The sequence below is a fragment of the Hypomesus nipponensis genome, chromosome 14, assembly GCF_054491055.1.
Source record: "Hypomesus nipponensis isolate SF chromosome 14, ASM5449105v1, whole genome shotgun sequence".
NCBI lineage: Eukaryota > Metazoa > Chordata > Actinopteri > Osmeriformes > Osmeridae > Hypomesus > Hypomesus nipponensis.
In genome coordinates, this window is record NC_140374.1 from 20,487,140 (window position 1) to 20,509,786 (window position 22,647).

The 22,647-nt window shown below is 50.5% G+C and overlaps 1 protein-coding gene across 1 annotated transcript; it reads left to right on the top strand.

The window, feature by feature from the left end:
* Positions 1 to 34: 34 nt before the first annotated feature.
* Positions 35 to 21,620, top strand: LOC146259099 (uncharacterized). Its single transcript, XM_084671887.1, is given in 8 exon segments — positions 35 to 58; positions 6,618 to 7,956; positions 7,959 to 8,140; positions 8,217 to 8,333; positions 14,325 to 14,648; positions 14,704 to 15,263; positions 16,785 to 16,825; positions 21,385 to 21,620. Coding segments are annotated over 8 exon segments (2,823 nt in total).
* The last annotated feature ends 1,027 nt before the right edge of the window (positions 21,621 to 22,647 follow it).

A 22,647-nucleotide genomic window follows, 5' to 3' on the forward strand; every position in this document is an offset into this window, starting at 1 on the left:
TCACTCTCCTCCTCCCTCCTGCTCCTCTTCTCAGATGGGACAGGAGAAGCAGGAGCAGGTGGGTGACAGCCTGCACCATCAATCAAGATGAGCTATTCCACCCTCCAAATGCAGACGCCATTCGCTAAGGCTCCTTATCAGAGTAGGAAGACAAAGGGAAGTTCCAGATGAGTGTGGGGTTCCAGGGAACTGAGTGCCATGTGTGATGCAGAGCCATACCTTTACTGAGTAAAGTCCCTGTTGGATGAGAGGCACCTGGCTATTATGCTGATATGTGGTTATGTTACAATTACCTTGAACTTGTCTACCCTCCTACCATCATAATGAGAGAAGTAGACAACTTATATTGTGTGTGTGTGTGTGTATTCACAGGGCTAGGACACAAAGTTTCTCATACAAATACGTTCCCTCTCCCAGTCTTACTTGTTTGAACACAGAACACGTGATTTGAATAACTATAATCTGTGCTCAAATGAGTCAGTCAGAGTAACCTTCTGGCACCCTCTCTTGCCACCATGAGTCGGATTTTCTCCCAAATGTCTCAGCTGTTCCACAGGCTTAAGCCACCTATGTAAAGAGATGTGTTCATGTGGGGCCCGACGAGTCCGATGAACGCAGCAACAAATCAAGGGACCAGCGCAGTCCCAGACTGAGGTTCAGAACCAGACAACCTTCCAGACCATTCTGGACACCGACCGTGCTCTCGCTCAGTAAAAGTCTGACTCTGGGTAACTAACACGTTACACAGCCATGTTGTCTTACGAAATTGCCTGAGTACCATGGCCTTAAGTCTTTGAACTATGAGGCAATAGACTGAAAAGCACATCTCGCTCATACAAGAACACCAAGCAGTGAATAATTAATAATCCTGCTCCCAATTCCAGGAAAACAAAAGCTGATTGTTGGAACTGTAGCAGTGCACTAATTTAACTACAGGAGATCAAACTCCTGCCAGGAATTTATCAAATCCCTCGGTTGGTTCAAATGACTTTTTCTTTCTAAGAATACCAATATCATGGTTCTACTTTACATTTTTGCCATCCTTTAAAAGGGTTGAATGATGTGTTATGCACCCGACTGTTGGGTATATGGGTCGTTTGCCAATGAGTTGAATTAGGCTCCACTGGGGCAGGCAGGCAGAGAGACAGGGAGGCAGGTAAGGGGGCAGGCAGGAACCCAGGCTGGGAGGCAGGGAAGCGTTGAGGCAGACACGGAGGCATGCAGACAGGCAGGATGTTAGATGGTAGAAGTGGTTCCCAAGCAGGCAGCTATTTGGCCCTGCTCGTGGCTGTCAGCTCCCATTAAGAGGAGAGGTGTCATATCAGCGCCACAACTGAGTGCAGATGGCAAAGAGGAGATGGCTCACCGATTTAAACAATGATTAATGAACAGAGATGGAAAACAAATTACATTGGGCTATCGGAGGCAGGGAATTGTTATGATGAAAATGTTAATTGTGTCTGTAAGGGTGATGCTGGAGAGGGGGAGGAGTGGGATCAGAAGAACCACAGGGGCATGCTACTGGGAAGTCTATCACAATCTTTCTCTCTTCCTCCCCCTTTATCCGTCTCTGTCAGTCTCTCCCTCTCCTTCTCTCCCTCCTCCTCCCTAACTCTCTCCCATCTCCCTGTCTCCCTGTCCCTCTCCCTCTCTCTCCTCTGTTGAGCCACCGTACCTGAGCTGTAGGGCCTCCAGACTACTGTAAACACTAGGGCGTGTGCTCTGTAATGAGTCCTAGGACGCCCTGCCTCCCCACCTCTCTACCAATTAGCTTTATCTCCAATAAGAGGATGCTCTAAGTGATGCCAGAGACGCAGCCCAGCTCCTGCTCTAATTACAGCAGGATGCAGCTGCTGTACTTAGGCAGATGATGATCATTATTTTGCATTTTTTTTCTTCCATGGTGGCAGGGTTGATTATTTAAGAGCATCATCCAGTCATCGGCGTAATCAGGAGAGAGTGATTAGTGCTCCACTCGGCTACCAGCTGCCAGGCTGGGACAGACACGTAGAGTGACAGAGAACACACCGGGTCGGGTGAAACCACTTCACCTTGGGCTCACACTTCTCATGTATGTTAATTGTCACATGTATGTTGATTGTCGTTGGCGTGCCGTGGACGAATTGGATCCTTTGGATGGTTAAAATGTCCCCAGGTCAAGATGTGACATGTCTGTTGTGTCTTTTGAAATAGACACCCTGAAATAGGGTGACATTTAGGGTGAAATAGTCCTTTTGAAAAAAAAATTCCCTTCATTTATTTTCACAGCATCTGAGGCGAGAAGAAACTGTTAATCCTGAAAAACCAATGTCAACAATTGCCTTACACTGTATTCTTAATAACCAAGCTCTGTACTGTACTGCACAGAAGCATGTGTATCTTAAAGATAGCGGTGCTAAGTGGTAATTAATGCCTCCGCGCAAACAAGAGTCATCATCTAATGACGTCCATTACAATGGCTTCAGTCTTTAAAGGCTGTTCACAGCAGGGTGGAAAGAGCATGGCACGGCTGCCTGCTGTAATGTTTGCTACACTCAACACTAATTCCGTAGCCCAGATGTTTCCTGAGAACAACAACGCTTGCACACACACACACAAGTTGACGCACACACAAACACACACACACACACAAGGTGACGCACACACAAACAAACACATACACACACACACACACAAAGTGACGCACACACAAACAAACACACACACACAAGTTGACGCACACACAAACAAACACACACACACACACACAAGTTGACGCACACACAAACAAACACACACAAACACACACACACACACAAGGTGACGCACACATGCACATACACACAATAGGGATCCTACTGGGTTGATGAGCTCAATCAGTGAAATGATGGAAAGATGATTTTGTCCCTGTAATTACAGTGTGTAAACTACTTAGCCAGGATTGCAAAGGAAGTCATTTTCTAATTATGGCCGTACCCCTGTAGTCTAATGGCGAAGGTTGCCATCTCCAGAAAAGAGCAAGTATCCATAAGAGGGGTCTGAATTGAGACACTGTAGACAGATATACCATCAGATGGACAAATTAGTCTTTGGTGTCTCTGTCACTTCCAGAGATGAATGTTTCATCCATCTGAATATAGACAAGTGTCTCTTCCTTCCTTCCATGATGCTGTGGTCTTAAGTTCACAACAGATCTCCTATGTTGAAGATGGGACTTATCTAGCAGATGCCTTGGTTCACTCTTCGATCTCCTGTGTTGAAGATGGTATTAAGGTGGCGTGTACTTTACCTCGACATGAGAACAGCTTGCAGTTTGATGTCGCTTCCACGTACCTGGCTGGTCTTACTACTCTTACTACTCTGTGCAATAGAGGATGGCGCCTTTTGGGCTGTGTGTGCTAAATCAAGCCTAAATTGAAATTCACAGAACACATTCCCTTCTTCCCTCCTCTCCCCCTCCCCCCTTTCCTCCTTTAATGCATGTCCCACCCCTCAGTACCTCAGAGCTTTGCATGTGTCCAAAATGAACAGGTGGACTGTGCAAACAAGAGCAACTGTTTACACATTAGTGATTAATATCAGTCTGTTCGTGTATGCGATTTCTGTGGGTGCAAAGTGTGTGTGGATGTTGTGTGTGTGTGTGTGTGTAATGTGGTTGTATATGTAGTGTGTGTGTGTGTGTGTGTAATGTGTGTGTTGTCGTTTCAAATGCAGATAGTGGTTCAAAGAAGAGTGGCATGGATTTACTGCACCAACAATAACATGTGTAGAGTGTGTTGTTCTCTCCGTGTCCTCTGGCGATACAGGGAGCAGCTTGTTTATCAGTGCTGTTGGAGCACTTTCTCAGCTCCCTGGTTCTCCTGTAATGAATGGGCCAGGTTAGGGTGTTCTGTCTCAGTCAGGCCTTTTTAGGGCCCACAAAGAAGCTCCTATAGGACTACATTACTCCAGCTGTCACAGCTATATGTGTGTGTGTGTATGTGTGAGTGTGAGTGTGTGTGAGTGTGTGTGTTCTCAGTTAGCACTGACCTCAGACCCACATCCCACCCACCAAAGAGGTTCTGCCCAAGTCCCAGGGTGATGGTTGGGTAGGTAGGTAGGTAGGCAGGGGGGTGGGTAGGTAGGTAGGTGTGTAGCTGGTGGATGGTCGTTAGTTGGGTGGGTGGTAGGTGTGTAGCTGGCGGATGGTAGTTAGTTGGGTGGGTGTGTAGCTGGTGGATGGTAGTTAGTTGATTGGGTGTGTAGCTGGTGGATGGTAGTTAATTGGGTGGGTAGGTGGGTAGGTGGTAGGTGGGTAGGTGGTAGGTGGGTTGGTGGTAGGAGCCTGCAGAGGTGAAGACAGCGGGTCTACGCCCACTAGTGGTCCACTAGGGTACTACAGGTGGGCCGCCAAACCAATTAAAACATATTTCAGAAAGTTTCTTTTCAAAAGGTTAATAAAAAGGTTTTAAAAAAGAAGATTAGAATAAAAAGTTTTGAAAAGTTGAACATTTTTTCGAGAAGAGTTTCTGAAAAAACGTCTAAGGTAACTGTCACCCTATCGATGTTGGACGGGGCGACTTGTTTTCACTTCCTGGGTCACATCAAAGCAGTCTGGGGTGGTGCAGGTGTAGCATATAGCGTGTTGGAGTGCTTCAGCGTGTGCAGGTTACATGGGCTCTTTAGAATTTATTTTTATTTGTCAATAATTTCCACAATCCAGTGTGCATGCATCACTTCCACATATTGCATAACCAGGTCAACAACGTCTGGTAGCAAGCAGTTACGTTAGTTCTCGAACACAAAATTCTGTTTTGTTACAAGAGCCTGGGTTGCCTTACCAAAATGACAAATGAAATCAACGATATTCATAGGAGTCTATGTCCTTCAAGCAGGAAAAGGGGTTAAAATTGCACATTACATCGACAATTACAAAAGGAAGGTTTATCTAACTCACACAGTAAAAGTAGCTAGCTAGGCAAAAATATTTGAGCTATGCAAGTGGGCCGCAAAGTGGAAAAAGGGAATGGCTGGGATAAGACATGGAAATATTGTGAAATCTGATACTTGGTTTGAGTCTACAACAAAGAATCTGGGCTATCCAGTTGCTGAGGGCAGACTAATTGCTGTATCTTCTTTCATGTAAAACAATATTTACTTATAGAGTAGGTCAGGTTCAATGGTATGTAGATTGTGGTGGAGTAAGAAAACTGGCTGATACTTATTAAAAACATCTGCACGCTCAGCTAACTGAGGTGGAATTCTTCTCCGCTAGAGAGGAACGTTACCGGACAACCATGTTCTCTGACTGGTCTGAGGAAACCATGAAGGTCTTCTGTCAAACCCAGTGTGGAGGGAAACAGTGCTTCAGATAATGATCCACCTCCCCTCCCCTCCCCTCCCCTCTAGCAAGCATCTAATATGCATATTGTTGCTGTAACACCTGATCGCGGCAGAGAGCCATGTAATCACGTGTAGATCATCAGAACACCCCTTCTCTCTCCTGTCACCGATGAATAGCTCGCTGTATAACACATCCCAGACCTGTAAACCCCTGACAACTAGATTGGACGAGGGACCCGATGTGTGATTGTGATTGGCTGGCTCTGGGTCTGTGTGGGGAGATGTCATGTCCAGTTCATGTCCTGACAAACGCCGCCCAGGAGATCCCTGCAGAAGGCCTGCAATGGGATCCTCTCTCTCTCTCTCTCTCTCTCTCTCTCTCTCTCTCTCTCTCTCTCTCTCTCTCTCTCTCTCTCTCTCTCTCTCTGTATCTCTCTCTCTCTCTCTTTCTCCCCCTCTCCTCTCCTCCCTCTGGGACTGGTGTTGCGAGTCAAAGAGACACTGAGAGAAAATAGAACTACTTTCCTCTCAACCACAAGCAATTCATATCTTAACGTTTTCCTGTTGTGTCTCTTTTGTCAACCACTGACCGATAATGACAGAAGCCACATGAGGTCACCCGGAAGCTTCATCTGGGCTGCAGTGAGATGTAACAACCATAGGATCGAGGGAGACTTGAATCTGAATTAGGAAACGAAACACTGACGCTGCCGATTCGATGTGCTGTTTGTGCTGTGAGAGTAGTCTGAAAAGAGATCAGCAGCCAAGATATCCACCACACCTTTTCGTGAACACGATATGGCTGCATGGAGAGGAAGACTTTGAGGTTAGGCTCAATCAGCATTTCTGCAGCCTCCAACAATAAGACAAAACCACAGGTACAGTTCAAACAGGAAGACGAGACACCTTTATTCCGCTGTGTCTGGTGACCTATTTGAGGTTCTTTGCCGCCTTGCTGATTGTTTATTAAAACAACGACAACACATCTGTCTGCTAGTAGCTTGTCTGGGACATTCCTCACCCACTGACACGGACCAGTGTCCTACATAGACTCACTCATGCTTCTGAAACAATGTGCTTTGTGTGTAACCTGAAGTCGGCAATGTTACTGTTCAGAAGGTGGAAAATAATTCTGGCGCTCGTTTTTTTTCTCTTGTTATGTATCTAGGTTGGAGGGCTCCATTTGCTGTGCAGGTGTACCCTCAGTGGAATGGGAGCTCCAGCTTCAAGTCATCTGTAAATCCACCAGTCAGGGCTGAGCCCCTCATCTTACCTACCCAAGGGACGTCCATCCACCCCTGGCCACTGTGCTGTAGCAATCACCAGACCGCAAGGTTGATCCTACTGGACGAGAGCTGTCACAGCCCTCCCTTCCCGACCCAATCAGGGCCCGGATGGCACTCCTAGCCAATCAGCTCCTGGACCCTAGGGTTCTGAATAGTATGAACGGGAGAGTTGACCTCCCGTCCTTCCTGCGGGCTCAAAACCCCCCGGGCATCCCAGCCCAGGCGTCCAGTACGGAAGAAGATACCCGCAAGAACAGGAAGTATCCATGCCCGCTGTGCGGCAAGCGCTTCCGTTTCAACAGCATCCTGTCACTGCACATGCGCACGCACACCGGCGAGAAACCGTTCAAGTGTCCGTACTGCGACCACCGGGCCGCCCAGAAAGGGAACTTGAAGATCCACTTGCGCACACACAAGCAGGGCCTTCTGGGTAAGGGCCGGGGTCGAATCAGAGAAGAGAACCGTCTGCTTCACGAGCTGGAGGAGAGAGCCATCCTGAGGGACAAACAGATCAGAGGCAGTCTCCCGCCCCACGTACTCCAGACACAACCGGCCCAGTCTGCCCCTCTGACTGCCCCCCAGCTCTCTCAGTCCCCCTCAGGCCCCTTGGACGCCCCCCTACAGCCCTCCCCCTCCCCCAAGATGGCCCCTGTCCAGGAGGAGCCCTCCCCCCTGCCCCCGCCCTCAGGCTTCCGCTGCTCCTTCTGTAAGGGAAAGTTCCGGAAGCAGCAGGAGTTGGAGCGCCACATCAGGATCCTCCACAAGCCCTACAAGTGCACCCTGTGCGACTACGCCGCCTCCCACGAGGACCAGCTCATCGGCCACGTGGAGACGGCCCACATCTCAGCCGAGGACGCCCAGGGAGGGAGGCCCGCGGCGGGGGGCGGCCGGCCTGGGAGGCCTGGGGGGGAGTTCCCCTGCGAGGTCTGCGGGCAGACCTTCAGCCAGGCGTGGTTCCTCAAAGGCCACATGAGGAAACACAAGGACTCGTTTGAGCACTGCTGTCAGATCTGCGGAAGACGCTTCAAGGAGCCATGGTTTCTCAAGAACCACATGAAGGTTCACCTCAACAAGTTGGCTGCCAAAAGCAGCAGGCCCCCAGGTGTGGCGGATGTAGCGGTTAGCTTTAGCAGCGTAGCCCAGGACCCCCAAGCTAACCTGTACTCCCAGTACATCTCCAGTCTCCACAGGAGGTTCCTGTCCACTGAGAGAGCTGGACAGCCTGACTACCATCACAGCTTCTCCTCTGCCGAGGTGGAGCTGAAGGTCAAGGACATGCTGGGGAGGATGCTTGCCCAGGGAACAGGCCTGGTGGAGGGGGAAGGTCGGAGGATTCTTGCAAAGGGACAGGACTCCTTGCTGGGCTGCCTTCTTCCCCTCTCCTGAGCTCCGGAGGTATGGACCTTCTCCAAGCTGCTGACTGTGACAGAGACGGTCATAATGCTAATCCCAGATACTCCGGCTGGCAGATCATGGCACGGGGACTGTCCCTGGAGCAGATGTACACTCCTGCCGACCCGCACCATTGCTACCCGCCTCAGAAGCGTGTGCCGGTGGATGAACAGTTGAACAGTGTGTGTGTGAATGAGAGGAGAGTGTGTGTCCGTGATCCAGACCCTCACCCCACAGGAAGGCCTGCTTCTCCAGGCCCCAGCCATGGCGCACCAGAGATCCAGACAGGGACAAGCCGATCCCAGGCTGGCCGTGCCCCGCTGGAACGCCCCCAGCCCTCCCTGTCAGCCTCAGGTAAAACACCCAAACGTAGATATCGTCTCTGTATACCCAGATGTCCTCTCATGTTCCTCTTAGGGGTATAACATGAATGTTAGAGAACGGAGCTGAGTACGACACAATAGAGAAGAACAGAACAATGGAACAACCGAGAGTAAAGAGCAGAACAGTGAAGAACATAGAAGAACAGAACGTAGAATAAAACGATTGTCACCTCGGAGATGGAAACCGCGCCTCTCCTCAGTGCCTTCCTCATTCAGGAGTCAGGTCAAGGGTCAGCAGGATATCATATCTCTAGAAACACAACTGATAGAATCCCAGGTCTTACTCTTCTTATCTTCTTTAATGGCATCATGTGGAACGCTGGAGAGATAATTACACCCCTCTCTACTCTGTCACATTCCACCCTGCGGCTACGGGGCACAGGAATGGTAATGCATGCCATCTGCTGTTTTTAATGATTTGATACATACCACCCAGTGATTTTTATGATTTGATATACCACCTGGTAGCTTTATTGATAGTCTTGTGTTTCCCTCCAGTGATGTACATGACTTGACTTGGCGCCCGGTAAATGTGCACCTGTTTTGTCGTGGCAGTCCTTGATAACGAACATGTATTTCTAACGTATTTGAAACTTGGGACAGGTAGATGTGGTCTAGTCGCTATTCATGTGCAGCATATACACATTGTTGTTATTGATGGGTTGGAGTGTAAACTTGCTATGTTCCCTCTTCTACACAACACATTCACCTGAGACTCCGGGGAGGGGGGGGGCGGTGGAGGGGGGGAATGAAAACAAGCCTTTGGCTTAATGAACACATTTTAAGTAAAGGACTGTCTCAACATAGTTTCTTATTAAATCATTTTTTAAATATAATTCTGCATCTCTAGCTTAGTTAACGAACTAGAATTGCACGGCTGTTCTTGAGGTTGTTCATTTGTGACCTCATTAAAAACCCAGGATATCCTCTCAATTGGTCTAAATATATAAATATATACCAAAGGCAGTAAAGTTGCAAAGTTACTAGTCTAACCGGGACATAAATGTACTGCTGGGTCTCTGAAACATCTCTCTGCATTTTTCACGTGAATACAGTGAATACAGTGAATACAGTGAATACAGTGAATACAGTGAATACAGTGAATACAGTGAATACATTATAGCTATGAGGCTTTCAGACCTCACTGTATCTGACGCAATTCAGGGATCTGAACAACCACCCAGATGATGGCCGCAGAGCAAAGATAAGTGGATCGGGTCTAATCTCATTACGTGTTTTGTTTTCATATTGTCCTCGTACACTGCTAGCTACATATTTACATGAAAATAGCAGCAACTTAAGAGGCAATCCTCCTCTATGTCTTTACAGAACATCAAGCAGCTTTGATCCATGTTCTCTCTGCTCTGCCTCTCTTCTGCGCGGCCTCTCCTCGGGCCGTCTAGTACTGTGTGTTCGTGAGAGCTGGCTTAAAAGTGTCTAGTTCCTGAATGCCATCCTCTGGAGCAGACTCTAATTTCAGTCAATATTAAGCATGGAAACTAATTCATTTGAAAGGTCAGACGTCAGCGCATCAGTCAATGATAGATCCAGCTCTCCTCTTCTCTTCTCCTTTCTTCTCCTCCTCTCTTCTCCTCTCTCCCTCTCTCCTCCTCTCTCCTCCTCTCTCCTCCTCTCCTCTCCTCTCCTCTCCTCTTTCCCCCTCTGTCCTCCTCTCTCCTCCTCTCATCTTCTCTCCTCTCCTCCTCTCCTCCTCTCCTCTCCTCTCCTCCTCTCCTCCTCTCCTGTGCTCTGTGTAATGGTAGACTCTCTCAGGGGTTTAGCGCTGCATTGTTTAGCTCTGACAATATATCCCAGAGACCTCTGCAGCTGCTCCCTCTGCTCACAATGACAGATTAATTAACACAATCACAGTCTGCTGGCCCCAGCTCAGCACCCAGGTCTGCTGTAGGACAGATAGGTAAATCCTTCACATATGGAGAACATGCACCACTTGATGAGGGCTTTAAGGAGGGAGGTGTATTCCGGGGCCTGGTAACCGATGAAGTCGGTCTTGACGGTCTTACTGAGGGTGTGTGTGTGTGTGTGTGGGGGGGGGCTCTAGGAGAGAGGTGAGGACGGAAGCTGGGGGAGGGTGGGAGGAAGGAGGAGGGGGAGGAGGGGGGGTAGAGAAAGAGAGACTTCATCATCACGACCAGATGTTCAGCCAGAGGAACATTGATTAGGCCAGAATTAGAGATGATTCATATTCTGAGTGCTGTAGCCATGGTAGTAGTATTGATGTTTTCTGCGCGGTTGGTGAACACAGTCTAAATCCGAGTTGTTAAAGTTACAGACACTTCCTTGTAATGAAACCCCGGCCTGGCTTCAAGATTTAAACCTCTAAACATGTTAGGTTATGGTCTGTCAGCATCAATAGACATCTAGTGTTCAGAAGGCTACTCCTAAAATCTTAATGAGACTGGTTTAGCATTTAACTGTATCTGTAATTATAATCTTAGATATGAATAATGACTGGTTTTAAATGTGCCACAGGCCTCGGTCCTACATCAGACCATCCCCATCTGAATTCCAGACACAGGCGTTGCAGAGCCGGCCTGACAGTTATTCATTAGTCAAATTCACACTCTTTGACCCTGAGGTCAGTGAACAGCTCTGTGGAACGATGTCACGATGGCCTGGATCTCTCTCTCCTCAAACCGTCCGCTCTGTCAGGGAGCGCGACGCCAGAGCAGAACGAGTGTGCGAACGGGGGCTAACACAGCAGGCTGGTTGGATTAAATGTAGCGGGGAAGAGAACCGTCCGAGCGACATTGGGGCTGCTTCAGCCGCGTCTACAGGACGACTGATAGCCTCATCGTGAAGCCAGCATCGAGAGAGAGAGAGAAAGTGTGTGTGTGTGTGTGTTCAGTTAATCTGTGGATGCGTTGTTGAAAACCCAAGCTTGGCCTGTGTGTATCGTAGTCTAAAGCGGGTGATTTAGTGTTAACTGGATTACCTGTTGGTCTTCTTCTCTTCCTCCTGCTTCCTAATCCTCTTTTTAATTATTATTGCAGATATGAGGCTCACATTAAGCTCAGAATGCTTGTTTTTCTAGCTGCTGATAAAGAGATTTACCCAGGGAGTTCTGAACACCTGCCTTGAAATATTGTTCCACTGTCTCCTGAATGCCATTTGGCTTAATTGACTTGGAAACGTCCCAAATGCGTCATTGACTATGTGGTCTAATTAATATTAATAATATATGCTATTATAAACATCAAAGAACATCTGGTGCCCCTCTTTCTCTCACCACTCTAGGATGTGTTACTCTCTCTCTCTCTCTCTCTCTCTCTCTCTCTCTCTCTCTCTCTCTCTCTCTCTCTCTCTCTCTCTCTCTCTCTCTCTCTCTCTCTCTCTCTCTCTCTCTCTCTCTCTCTCTCTCTCTCTCTCTCTCAGTGTTTCAGCTGTTACCAAACCCTGCCAGCATTCAGACATGTAGCTATGTGTTCCAAAGGCTTGGTTATATTAGGTGCTATATGCTGCATGATGTTTGACGAGTGCCGTGTGTGATTGTGTAACATGACTAGGCCTCTCTGTGAACGCTACACATTCGGTCATTGAATATACTGAGGGTGATACATGGCTGTTACAGTAATCTGGAGACTATTTCCATATGAAATGAATCACTCCTCTTCCAGCCAGCTTCAGGGTTTGACTCAGTACTCCTAACATCTCTCTTTCTCTCTCTCTCTCTCTCTCCTTCTCTCTTTCTCTCTCCTTCTCTCTTTTTTTTTTTTTACATTTTCAGTCGGTGAAAATAAATCATATGCGTCATCTCCTTATTTCTTCTATGTCATGTGAGAAAGAAAGAGAGAGGGAGAGAGAGGAGAGAGAAAGACAGGCTGGGTCGGTAATGATACACTAATTGGAGTTTGGTTGATAAATCTGAGTGCTAAAATTACTCCCTCACATAATGCAAACCTCAGCAGTGTAAGTAAATCTTAAACTGATTAAGTTAGCATGAACCAGGCAATCACAAACATGGCTTCCGTCCAAAGAACGAGAGAGAGAGAGAGAGAGAGAGAGAGAGAGAGAGAGAGAGAGAGAGAGAGAGAGAGAGAGAAAGAGAAAAATCTCCAGTATTGTCTGCAGCTCTTGAGTGAACAAGCAGAATGGAAGGACAGACAGGAACATTGAGGTCCATGGTCTCTGTTTTTGACATCTCAGTCTTGCCAGCAGTGTCACTGTGCTCCAAACCACCAAGTGACAGAGATGGAGAATGACACACGGTGCTGCCGTTAGTGAACAGCATCATCTGTGAGCTACTGGACTGGGGTTTGGGGAAGGCTTCTTCCCTTCGCACGCCCATAAACACACACACACACACACACAATCAGGAAGCTGATTCGAAGTCATTTATTTTCCATGTCACTACTGTGTTTCTTGTACTTTAATTGGGTTGTCCTCTTTGGCAATATCTTTTTGTGTCCTACATTTTGTCTAGGCATCATATTCGTTTTTTTTTTGGGATTCAACTGTTTTACTGCACTGCACCTTTAACCATCATTTGACATGAGGAAGGAGCCAGCTCTAGATCATTACATAGATCTCCACCTATGAGACGTTAGCTCAGGGTCACAACTCAGCTGTATGAAATGGATATTTCACCGTGGGGAATGAATCATGGTGGTAAGTCAGATATTAGTCCATTAAAGAAGAACAATAAAGCATCAATATGCATAGAATTAAATTAATGGCTCCTGGTTTATCTCTCCATCCCAGACGCATTCTTAAAAAACACTGTGTAATGTACGGCCTGACCTTCAAATGCCAGGAGAGAGGTGGGCAATAAACTGCCAATATTTGTGACTTAATGGCGTCAGATGACTTTTACTGTAATTGGAATGGCAGGAAGACAGCTGGGCTGGTGGGAGGGAAGGCAGGACAAGGGTCTCACCATCGCTGCCTCGGTCTCTAACCCAACAGGCTGCCAAGACACACTGAGGATCACGGCAACAGCCTCCTTCATGTGAAAGGACAAGTTTAAGATGAGATACGATTACTTTAGTAGTCCTTCTGCATCTCTAAATAGCAGTGGTAAATCATGTCGGAGTAACCTTGTAACCCCGTAACTAAATCCACTGGAAGTCAAACATATCCTCTCTCTCGCTCTTTCAACACGGTCGGCCTTTCTTGATTCATGTTCTCCGCGAAATAATATTTACAGTACAAAACTGAAAATAGATTAAACTGCATAGTAATTACAAAATATTTGGCAGGAATATTACTTTGACTAGAAACACAGTTACTTGTTGTGATGGAATGGGGTTCTCTGTTTGCAACATTAGCCTTCCTGCCTGCCTGCCTCCCTCTCTCTCTCTCTCTCTCTCTCTCTCTCTCTTCTCTCTCTCTCTCTCTCTCTCTCTCTCTCTCTCTCTCTCTCTCTCTCTCTCTCTCTCTCTCTCTCTCTCTCTCCCTCTCTCTCTCTCTCTCTCTCTCTCTCCCCTCTCTCTCTCTCTCTCCCTCTCTCCATCCCCTCATGCCTCCCTCTCTCCCACCCTCCCTACTCTCTCTCAGACAGCTGTGTGGTAATTACTATAGGAAGAAATAGCTGTTAGTTGTTAGCATCTTTGAATGTATTTATTGCATATGGTATCATCCATTTTGAGACATGATGAATATCTGGTGCTGAGAGCTGATTACAAGCATGATTTACTGCAGGGCAATCCTTCAACTCAGCCCTGTGTCTGTGCCCTGAACATACATCATGTTCATGTTTCATATCCATACACTCTACATTATTGCCTTCAAATGCTGCTTTCAGTCAGGATGCTTCTCCGGGATCAGAATCTGTTCATAGTGGTCCTGTAAAACGACCGGAACGTTCCTGCAAAAATAAGGCAGGCATGTTTGAATGGACTAATAAGGATGTATCGCTTTGTACAATGATGTACAAATATTGTAATTCCAGTTTGTCCAGTCAGTATATGACAGTTTTGTTCTGTTGTGTCGGTTGTTCCAGGTGAGCAGGCCTACAGGACTCCTTCCTTTCCCCACGGACTACCCTAGTGACTACCCCAGCACACAGCCAGCCCCCTTCAGCTACCAGCCCCCCTGGCTGGAGAGCAGGGCCTTACACATCCCCGGCGCTAAGCCCAAACCTGGGGACCAAAGCCCCAGACCGAGCCCTCCCAGGGCCAGACCCCCCAGCACCAAGCCCAGAGCCCCCAGTCCCAGTCTCAGGCCCGGGCACCAAAGCCCGGATACTGGTCTGTACACGGACGTGGAAACCTCTGACTCCAGCAGGGTCCAGCCAGACTCGATGCTCAGTGACAGACAGGCTGAGGTGAGTGAGGGGGATGTGGGTCTGGGCGCTGTCTCTGCTCCTCCCTCCGTTCCAGGCAGGGCGGGGCAACAGGAGCCCCTGGACCTCTCACTCCGACCAGACTGGGAGGGGTCCCAGCTGGATCGGTCCCCGGACAAGGGGGCCCAGCCCCCTGACCCAGCCGTCCAGCAGTCCCCCCTCCAGCTCCGTCCGGCCACAGGGCTACCCTGGAGCTCCCTTGGAGGTCCCCACACAGCCCCCGCCCCAGGCCCAGGCCGAGGCTCTGCGGGTAGGGTCTGGGTGTGACCATGACAGCCCCCCCAGGATGGAAGCATACAGTGACGACCACATCCTCCCAGATCACGATGGAGAGACTGCATCCGACGGAGGAGACACCAAAAGAGAAGCCGGAGAGGTTCTCCCCTGGGGGGCCGTGAAGATCAGTGACCTGGGCCAGAGGGAGCTGCCGGCCAACGATCGCTCCCAGGGTCCCCAGGAGGAGCAGGGTCGCTGGGGCCGGGCATCGGCCCAGCCTCCCTTCTCTTCTCCTGGGTTGCAAGGGACAGAGCTGGCCCCTCCCCACCACAACCAGCAACAGCTCCACAAGAACCTGCTGGCTGTCCTCCGCTCTTCCAGGTTCCACCAGCCACTGTGTCTCCAATGGCTACACAGCCAGCCTGCACGGAGGAGGAGGAGGAGGAGGAGGAGGAGGAGGAAGAAGAGGAGGACGGGGAGGAGGAAGAGGAGGAGGAGATGACAGAGAAGGTATGGAGCGATCAGACAGAAGTCGTCAGTGTGTTCCCAGGGTGTTTAGCATGCTGCTGTGATGAGGAGACGTGCTCCTTCTACTCACAGGTCAGAACCATCCAGTGGATCCTCTCAGTTTCCTCACAGAAGTCACAGTTTACATCCCAGTGTATTCTAAAGAGAACAGTGCCACCTAGTTGGACAAATACAGATCATACCTGCACCTGTAGGCATATTCACCCCTTCTGAAAACTGATGATGTTGGATCTAGAGGAGAGTTGAGAGTAGGAGACAGAGGTGGGGGGGATAAGCGCTCATTTAGGCTCCAGTGTGCCAGGGATGATAAGTGCTGCTTGTGGTGCTTTAATGGGAGTTGGTGAGTCTTGACAGGGCACTGAGTATCTCGAGGGAGGAAGTGTGGTCAACTCTCCACTTCAGAGGGCTGAATCTTCCAGGGAAGCTAAGCAGATCACCCAGTAACAGTAACAGGGTCCATGAGATGGAAATGCTTAGATCTTTTGTAATTTCTTGCCTGCCTGTCTTCCTCTATCCTCCCTCCCTCCCTCCCTCCCTCCCTCCCTCCCTCCCTCCCTCCCTCCCTCCCTCCCTCCCTCCCTCCCTCCCTCCCTCCCTCCCTCCCTCCCTCCCTCCCTCCCTCCCTCCCTCCCTCCCTCCCCTCCCTCCCTCCCTCCCTCCCTTCCTCCCTCCCTCCCTCCCTCCCTCCCTCCCTCCCTCCCTGCCTATCCCAGTGGCTGCCTGCCCACCGTTACACCTCTCTACCTGCTCCCCTGCTCCTCGGCTTGTCGGCCTGCAGGTTGGAGATGCAAGAAGTGGAAGACAGCAGCCAGCTGGGGTGGGCTTGTGTGCATGTCTTAACAGTAACAGGATACATTTTCGCCATGAGCGCTCTCACACACAGACCCACCAGACGGAGAGATGCTGTCAGAACATCTGTTCCCTTCTCCAGTTTGTCGTGACCTGACAGGGTCGCGCGCGGGGGGGGGGGGGAGAGAACTTTTTCAACAGCACTTTGTTTTGAAGGACCTCATAGCTGTTCAACAGATAGACAGACTATGGTCAATCTAACACCATCAAACTACCACTATTCTTGTTCTCTGATGAAGTGAAGCAACTTTAACCTTTACTAGTGGCTGAAATGTTTGAATTTGGTTTGAACTACAAAATGAAAACGGTTACATCAATTGAACGGTTGTTAAATTAATCGATTTTTAGTCATCAGTCTTCTTTTTTAGTTCTTGGCTTCCTATGTCATAAATTCAGTCCAGCCTCCATTGAGAATGCACTTCAGACGCTGCTAGCTGTGTACTGACAGTGAGAGATAGATGGTGGATACAGGTTAAACACTGTCCTTAGCTCCTGGAATCTCCTTGACGTTGTGTTTCCGATCAGTCACTGGAGGCGCATCTGTCAGCCTGACATTGTGTGCAGCAGTGAGTGTCCTCTAACTGTGGACTAACAGGTGGTCCAGTGTGTGTCTCTCATCGCACTCACACACACACACACACCAGTCATCACCCTCCCACTCTGTCTGCCAAACTGACCAGGTGGCATCGTCAAGGATGGGCCTCCTTTCTTCTCCCCTCCCCTCCCCTCCCCTCCCCTCCCCTCCACTCCCCTCCTCTCCCCTCCTGTCTTCTCTGCTCTGCTCTGCTCTGCTCTGCTCTGCTCTGCTCTGCTCTGCTCTGCTCTGCTCTGCTCTGCTCTGCTCTGCTCTCCCCTCCCCTCCCCTCCCCTCCCCTCCCCTCCCCTCCCCTCCCCCTCCCCTCCCCTCCCCTCCCTCCCTCCCCTCCCTCCCTCCCTCCCTCCCTCCCTCCCTCCCTCCCTCCCTCCCTCCCTCCCTCCCTCCCTCCCTCCCTCCCTCCCTCCCTCCCTCCCTCCCTCCCACCCCCTCCTCCCCTCCCTCCCCCTCCTCCCCCTCCCCTCCCCTCCTCCTCCCCTCTCCTCTCCATCTCTCCTCCTCATGCTGTGTGGTCTGTTGTGGTCCAGTTGCGGGGTGACAGATCTCTGTGCATGCCTGACGAGGACTGATGTGTGTGTGTGTGTGTGTGTGATGTGTGTGTGTGTGTATGATGTGTGTGTGTGATGTGTGTGTGTGATGTGTGTGTGTGGTGACAGCCCAGGTCGGCTCTGGTTTGCCAGCAGTGGTAATTGGCCAGATGGCGACCTGCGGTTGAACCTGCCTGCATGCTCATTATACTCCCAGAGCTCCTCCCCCCTGGTTATAGCCGGCCCACACTGCACTGCCCAGACTCTGCCACTAGATGGCCACATAACCCACTTCAATACTGAGGCGTTGCTCTGTTTTTATCAGTTGACATGACAACATTTCCCATGTGAGGCATGCTAATTATGACATGCAATGACAGACCCAGACATTTCCTCTTAAAGCTAAGAAGGAGCTCAGGGAATGTAGGCAAGAAGGGCACGAGGCAGGTAGAGTTTGTGGGAGAGGTCAGTGGATGTCCACAGTCAGCTTGGTGCAGTGGGTGACCGGTCTGGTTGTGTGTGTGTGTGTGTGTGTGTGTGTGAGGCTACGCAGACATCCTGTCCACACATGGCACACATCACGTTAGACATCTCAGCCTCCTGAGAACAAGCGAATATGTAGAAGATCGATAAAGAATGGATTGAGACAGAAAGACAGGAGGAGAAAGAAAAAAGAGAGAAAGGGACTGATCTGCGAGGGAGGGGCGGGTCATTATCTCATTGTGCGAGCGTTCTATACCCTCCACAGAGGGGCTGGCGGAGGGGGAGAGAGGGAGAGAGAGGGGAGAAGAGAGAGAGGGAGAGGGAGAGGGAGAGGGAGAGGGAGAGGGAGAGATCCCCATAGATGGAGATGGATGGAGAGACGGAGAGGTGAGAACGAGGGACGTGGTGGTGGCAGTGTGTGAGAGCAGATGTGGTTTGAGGGCAGGGAGAGGGCAGAGCGAGCCTGCTTTTGTGTCTTGGTCTCCCCATAGAGATAATGAGGGGTGGAGCGCAGGGGAGGGTATGCAGTCATCACTCACTGTCGCCATGCCATCAGACCTCAGCACGGTGTCATCAGTCACCATTCAGCTCCCCTAGCCTCTCAGACCCCACACTGTCATCATGGTCATTATTTCAGCCTGCGACACACACACTCACACACACACTCCCACACACACGCACACGTACACACTCACGCCCCCACAAACGCGTAAACTCGGTGTGTAAACACTCAGATTTAGGTGCGCGCACGCACACGCCAAAACGTGCTGTATTTCATAACCGCCTGCAAACACATCTGCTTAATCCCACATGTTCCTGGGATGTCTGCATGGTCAGACACACACACACACACACACTTGTTTCCTGGTAAGTGTGTGTGTGTCTGAGTGTGAGTGTGTATCTGTGCGTATGCGAGCATGTGTATTTAGTCTAGTCCACGTGTCTGTTTCTCTATGAGAGCGTGTGGTGTGTGTGGTGTGTGTGTGTGTGTGTGGTGTGTGTGGTGTGTGTGTGTGTGTGGTGTGTGGTGTGTGTGGTGTGTGTGGTGTGTGTGTGTGTGTGTGGTGTGTGTGGTGTGTGTGTGTGTGTGCGTGTGTGTGGTGTGTGTGGTGTGTGTGTGTGTGTGTGTGTGTGTGTGTGTGGTGCGTGTGTGTGTGTGTCCATGCGCGTGTGTGTGTGTGGTGCGTGTGTGTGTGTGTCCATGCGTGTGTGTGTGTGTGTGTGTGGTGCGTGTGTGTGTGTGTCCATGCGTGTGGTGTCTGTTGGCAAGGCCCAGGCTGTGTGTAGCCTATGAATGAATGATAATGTACAGAGGAGATGGATGGCCCTGGGCCCGGCCCTGTCTTCTCTAATTGTAAAATATTAGTTACATTAGACTCTGGCCAGTGATTAATGGAACTTATTTGGAGGGTGCCCTCCCTTGGACCTCACCTCTCCTCCAGAGGGGAGGGAGGGGGAGGGAGGGAGGGAGGGGGGGGGGGGGAGGGAGGGAGGGAGAGGGAGGGGAGGGGAGGGGGGGATGGAGGGGGGGGAGGGGAGGGGAGTGGAGGGGGGGGGGGAGGGAGGGGGGAGGGAGGGAGGGATGGAGGGGGGGGGAGGGAGGGAGGGAGGGGAGGGAGGGAGGGAGGGAGGGGAGGGAGGGAGGGAGGGAGGGAGGGAGGGAGGGAGGGAGGGAGGGGGGGAGGGAGGGAGGGGAGGGAGGGAGGGGGGAGGGAGGGAGGGAGGGAGGGAGGGAGGGAGGGAGGGAGGGAGGGAGGGAGGGAGGGAGGGAAAGAGGGGGGAGGGAGGGATGCTACAGAGAGGAAAGGGGAGGACTACAGAGGAAGGCGATAAGCCAAGCGCTGTGGATGGAGAGATGTATTCGGCTGTGTTGGACTACAGTGAGAAGGATGACTTGACGTTGTGTTGGAGAGGAAATGTCCTCCTCATGTGGTCCTGAGACCCTGTTCCTTTGGTCTCTGTTACACGTCACTGATCTCTCACGGAAAAGCTCTCTCTTACTCTAACTCTATTTATGGCTCCATTTACTATTTTTGACATGATATGTTATGTGTGTGTTGTCATGTGTGTGTTGTTATGTGTGTGTGTTATGTGTGTGTTGTTATGTGTGTGTGTCTTATGTGTGTGTTATCAATGTGTTGATATGGCGCTCTGCACAGGCGGTGGAAACTTAATATCCTTGGAAAAAGACAATAAAGAAACCATTTATCTCTTTCTATCTTTCTCCCTCCCTCTATGTCTTTCTCTCTCTTTCTCCCTCCCTCCCTCTCAAATACACACACACACACATGCATTGATATGAAGATGTATGTGGTCCGACATTAAAGTCCTCCTTTGTTCTGGAGTACAGAATAAACATACAGTCTATACTGTCGGTTCTGCATCTCCTGCTGTGGCCTATCCGAGTCTAAATACTCTCTTTGACTTATGATTACAGTGAAAACCATTATTTGCTGATGCTGTGTGACATCACTTCCTCAAAAAACATTCTCCAGCCTCAACCTTTTCACCTCTCTTACCCGTCCTCATCTCCTCCTTCCCTTCTCCCCCGCACTCCTCCTCTCTCCTTACGTTCTTAATCCTCTTTTCCCCCTCCTCCCCCTCCTCCTTCTCCTCCTTCTCCTCCCCTCCTCCTCCTCCTCCCCTCCTCCTCCTCCTTCTCCTCCTTCTCCTCCTCCCCTCCTCCCCCTCCCCTCCTCCCCTCCTCCTCTCCTCCCCTCCTCCCCCTCCTCCTCCTCCTCCTCCTCCCCTCTTCCCCTCCTCCCCTCCTCCCCTCCTCCCCTCCTCCTCCTCCTCTACCCTACCTCCTTATCTGAGGTCCTGCTGGATGAATGTGACTAGCCTCTCACATGAACATAAAGAGGTTTTAGTGGCGGTGAGCTGGCCCACAGAGGGGGCGTGTACTAAAAGGTAATGCTCCATCTGCTGGTGTGTAATAACCTGCTGGATGCAGAGGACACACATTAGTCAGCTGAATACACACTTCAGCCTCGCACATCTGAATAGCAGTGTTAAGAGCATGTGTGTGTGTGTGTGTGTGTGTGTGTGTATGTGTGTGTGTAAGTCATGAGAAAGTTCCAGAGTGAGTAGATCAGACAGGAAGCTAACCTCATGCCTCAGAGCAGCCAGCTGCCAACGTCTGTCATTCCTGGAGGCTAACACTCACCACCATCATCGTGTGTGTGTGGGTGGGTGTGTGTGTGTGTGCGTGTGTGTGTGTGTGTGTGTGCAGGAAATGAGTCCTGATATCCTCATGGCTAGCTGGCTAGTTGGTTTTTCATGGAATTCGAGTCATTCACGACAGCCCAGTACAGTTACACATGAAACAGCAGCCTCTGTAATATCCCTTAACATGTGCTGATGTCTTTGTCAGTGAAGAGGTTTTCATTAGCATAATGGATTGTTAACAACTTCAGGCGTGTTTTGAACTGGTAACATTATATATTTGAGTTCATAATGAATTATTTAAGTAGATTCAGTATGAATAATAATGTGTCCTGATTCTGATTTTGTCTTTCAGGAGGGAAGCCGTTCCAGTGCCAGTACTGTCCCTACAGCTCCTTCCAGAGGGGACCCCTGAAGACCCACCTCCTGGCTGCCCACCCAGGCCCTTTCCCCAGCAGCCCGTGTCCTGACCGCCACCCCCACGCAGCGGCCCCCCTCCCGCCCCCTCACAGGGGCCTGCCGCACGGCATGCTGGGAGAAACCCCCGCACCGGGCAGAGACATCGTCATGACGTCGCTGTGCGGGACTTGAAGTTGTCGTGGGAACGATAAAACAGAACAAATATGAATATCTTTTAGCTTCTTGGCTAGTGCTGGGCAATGACAAGTTGGCTGAGTTTTTTTTATTTTTATGTAAGGGTGAGTGAGAACGCCAGAGAATGAGCTCTAAGCCCGTCTGTGTACATTCCAATGTTTACCAGAAAAAGCTATTTATGTTGCAAATCCAAAAAAAGCAATCTGTGGATAATAAAGGGTGTTGTCATGTGATGTGATCGGAGATACAGAGCGGTGGTGTCGTTCATAGGAGCGCCTCTGAAACATGGAGATAAGATCTGATACCGCTCCCCTGCTGCTGTTCTGTTCTCTCACCCGTAACACACACACACACACACACACACACACACACAGAATCCACCTCCTGGTCTCCTGGTCTGGAAGCAGGGCAGCAGTCCAGATAAGAGGCAGCAGATGTCCTGCGGAGGGACTTGCATGTGTTCAGTATTCCACCGCAGGGACGCGACACGCTCACACGTCATCACCATTACCTGCTCTGCTGTGCCTCGGGCTCAGCTGAAGACGCGCTTCTGCACAGGGGAGCCCCGCCCCTCAGAGAGCCGCGCCCCTCAGATAGCCCCGCCCCTCAGAGAGCCGCGCCCCTCAGAGAGCCCCACCCCTCAGAGAGCCCCGTCCCTCAGAGAGCCCCGCCCCTTAGAGAGCCCCGCCCCTCAGATAGCCCCGCCCCTCAGAGAGCCCCGCCCCTCAGAGATCCCCGCCCCTCAGAGAGCCCCACCCCTCAGAGATCCCCGCCCCTTAGATAGCCCCGTCCCTCAGAGAGCCCCACCCCTTAGAGAGCCGCGCCCCTCAGATAGCCCCCCGCCCCTCAGAGAGCCCCGCCCCTCAGAGAGCCCCGTCCCTCAGAGAGCCCACGCTGTGCTTCAGTGTCTCATGTCGAGGAGGTCGAAATTCTCTCCATCAACACCCAGGATATTGATTATTTGAACCGTCTGACCATGCGGTAGGTAGGCCAGCCCTGTCCCCCTCTGGTTGGTGCTGCTGTA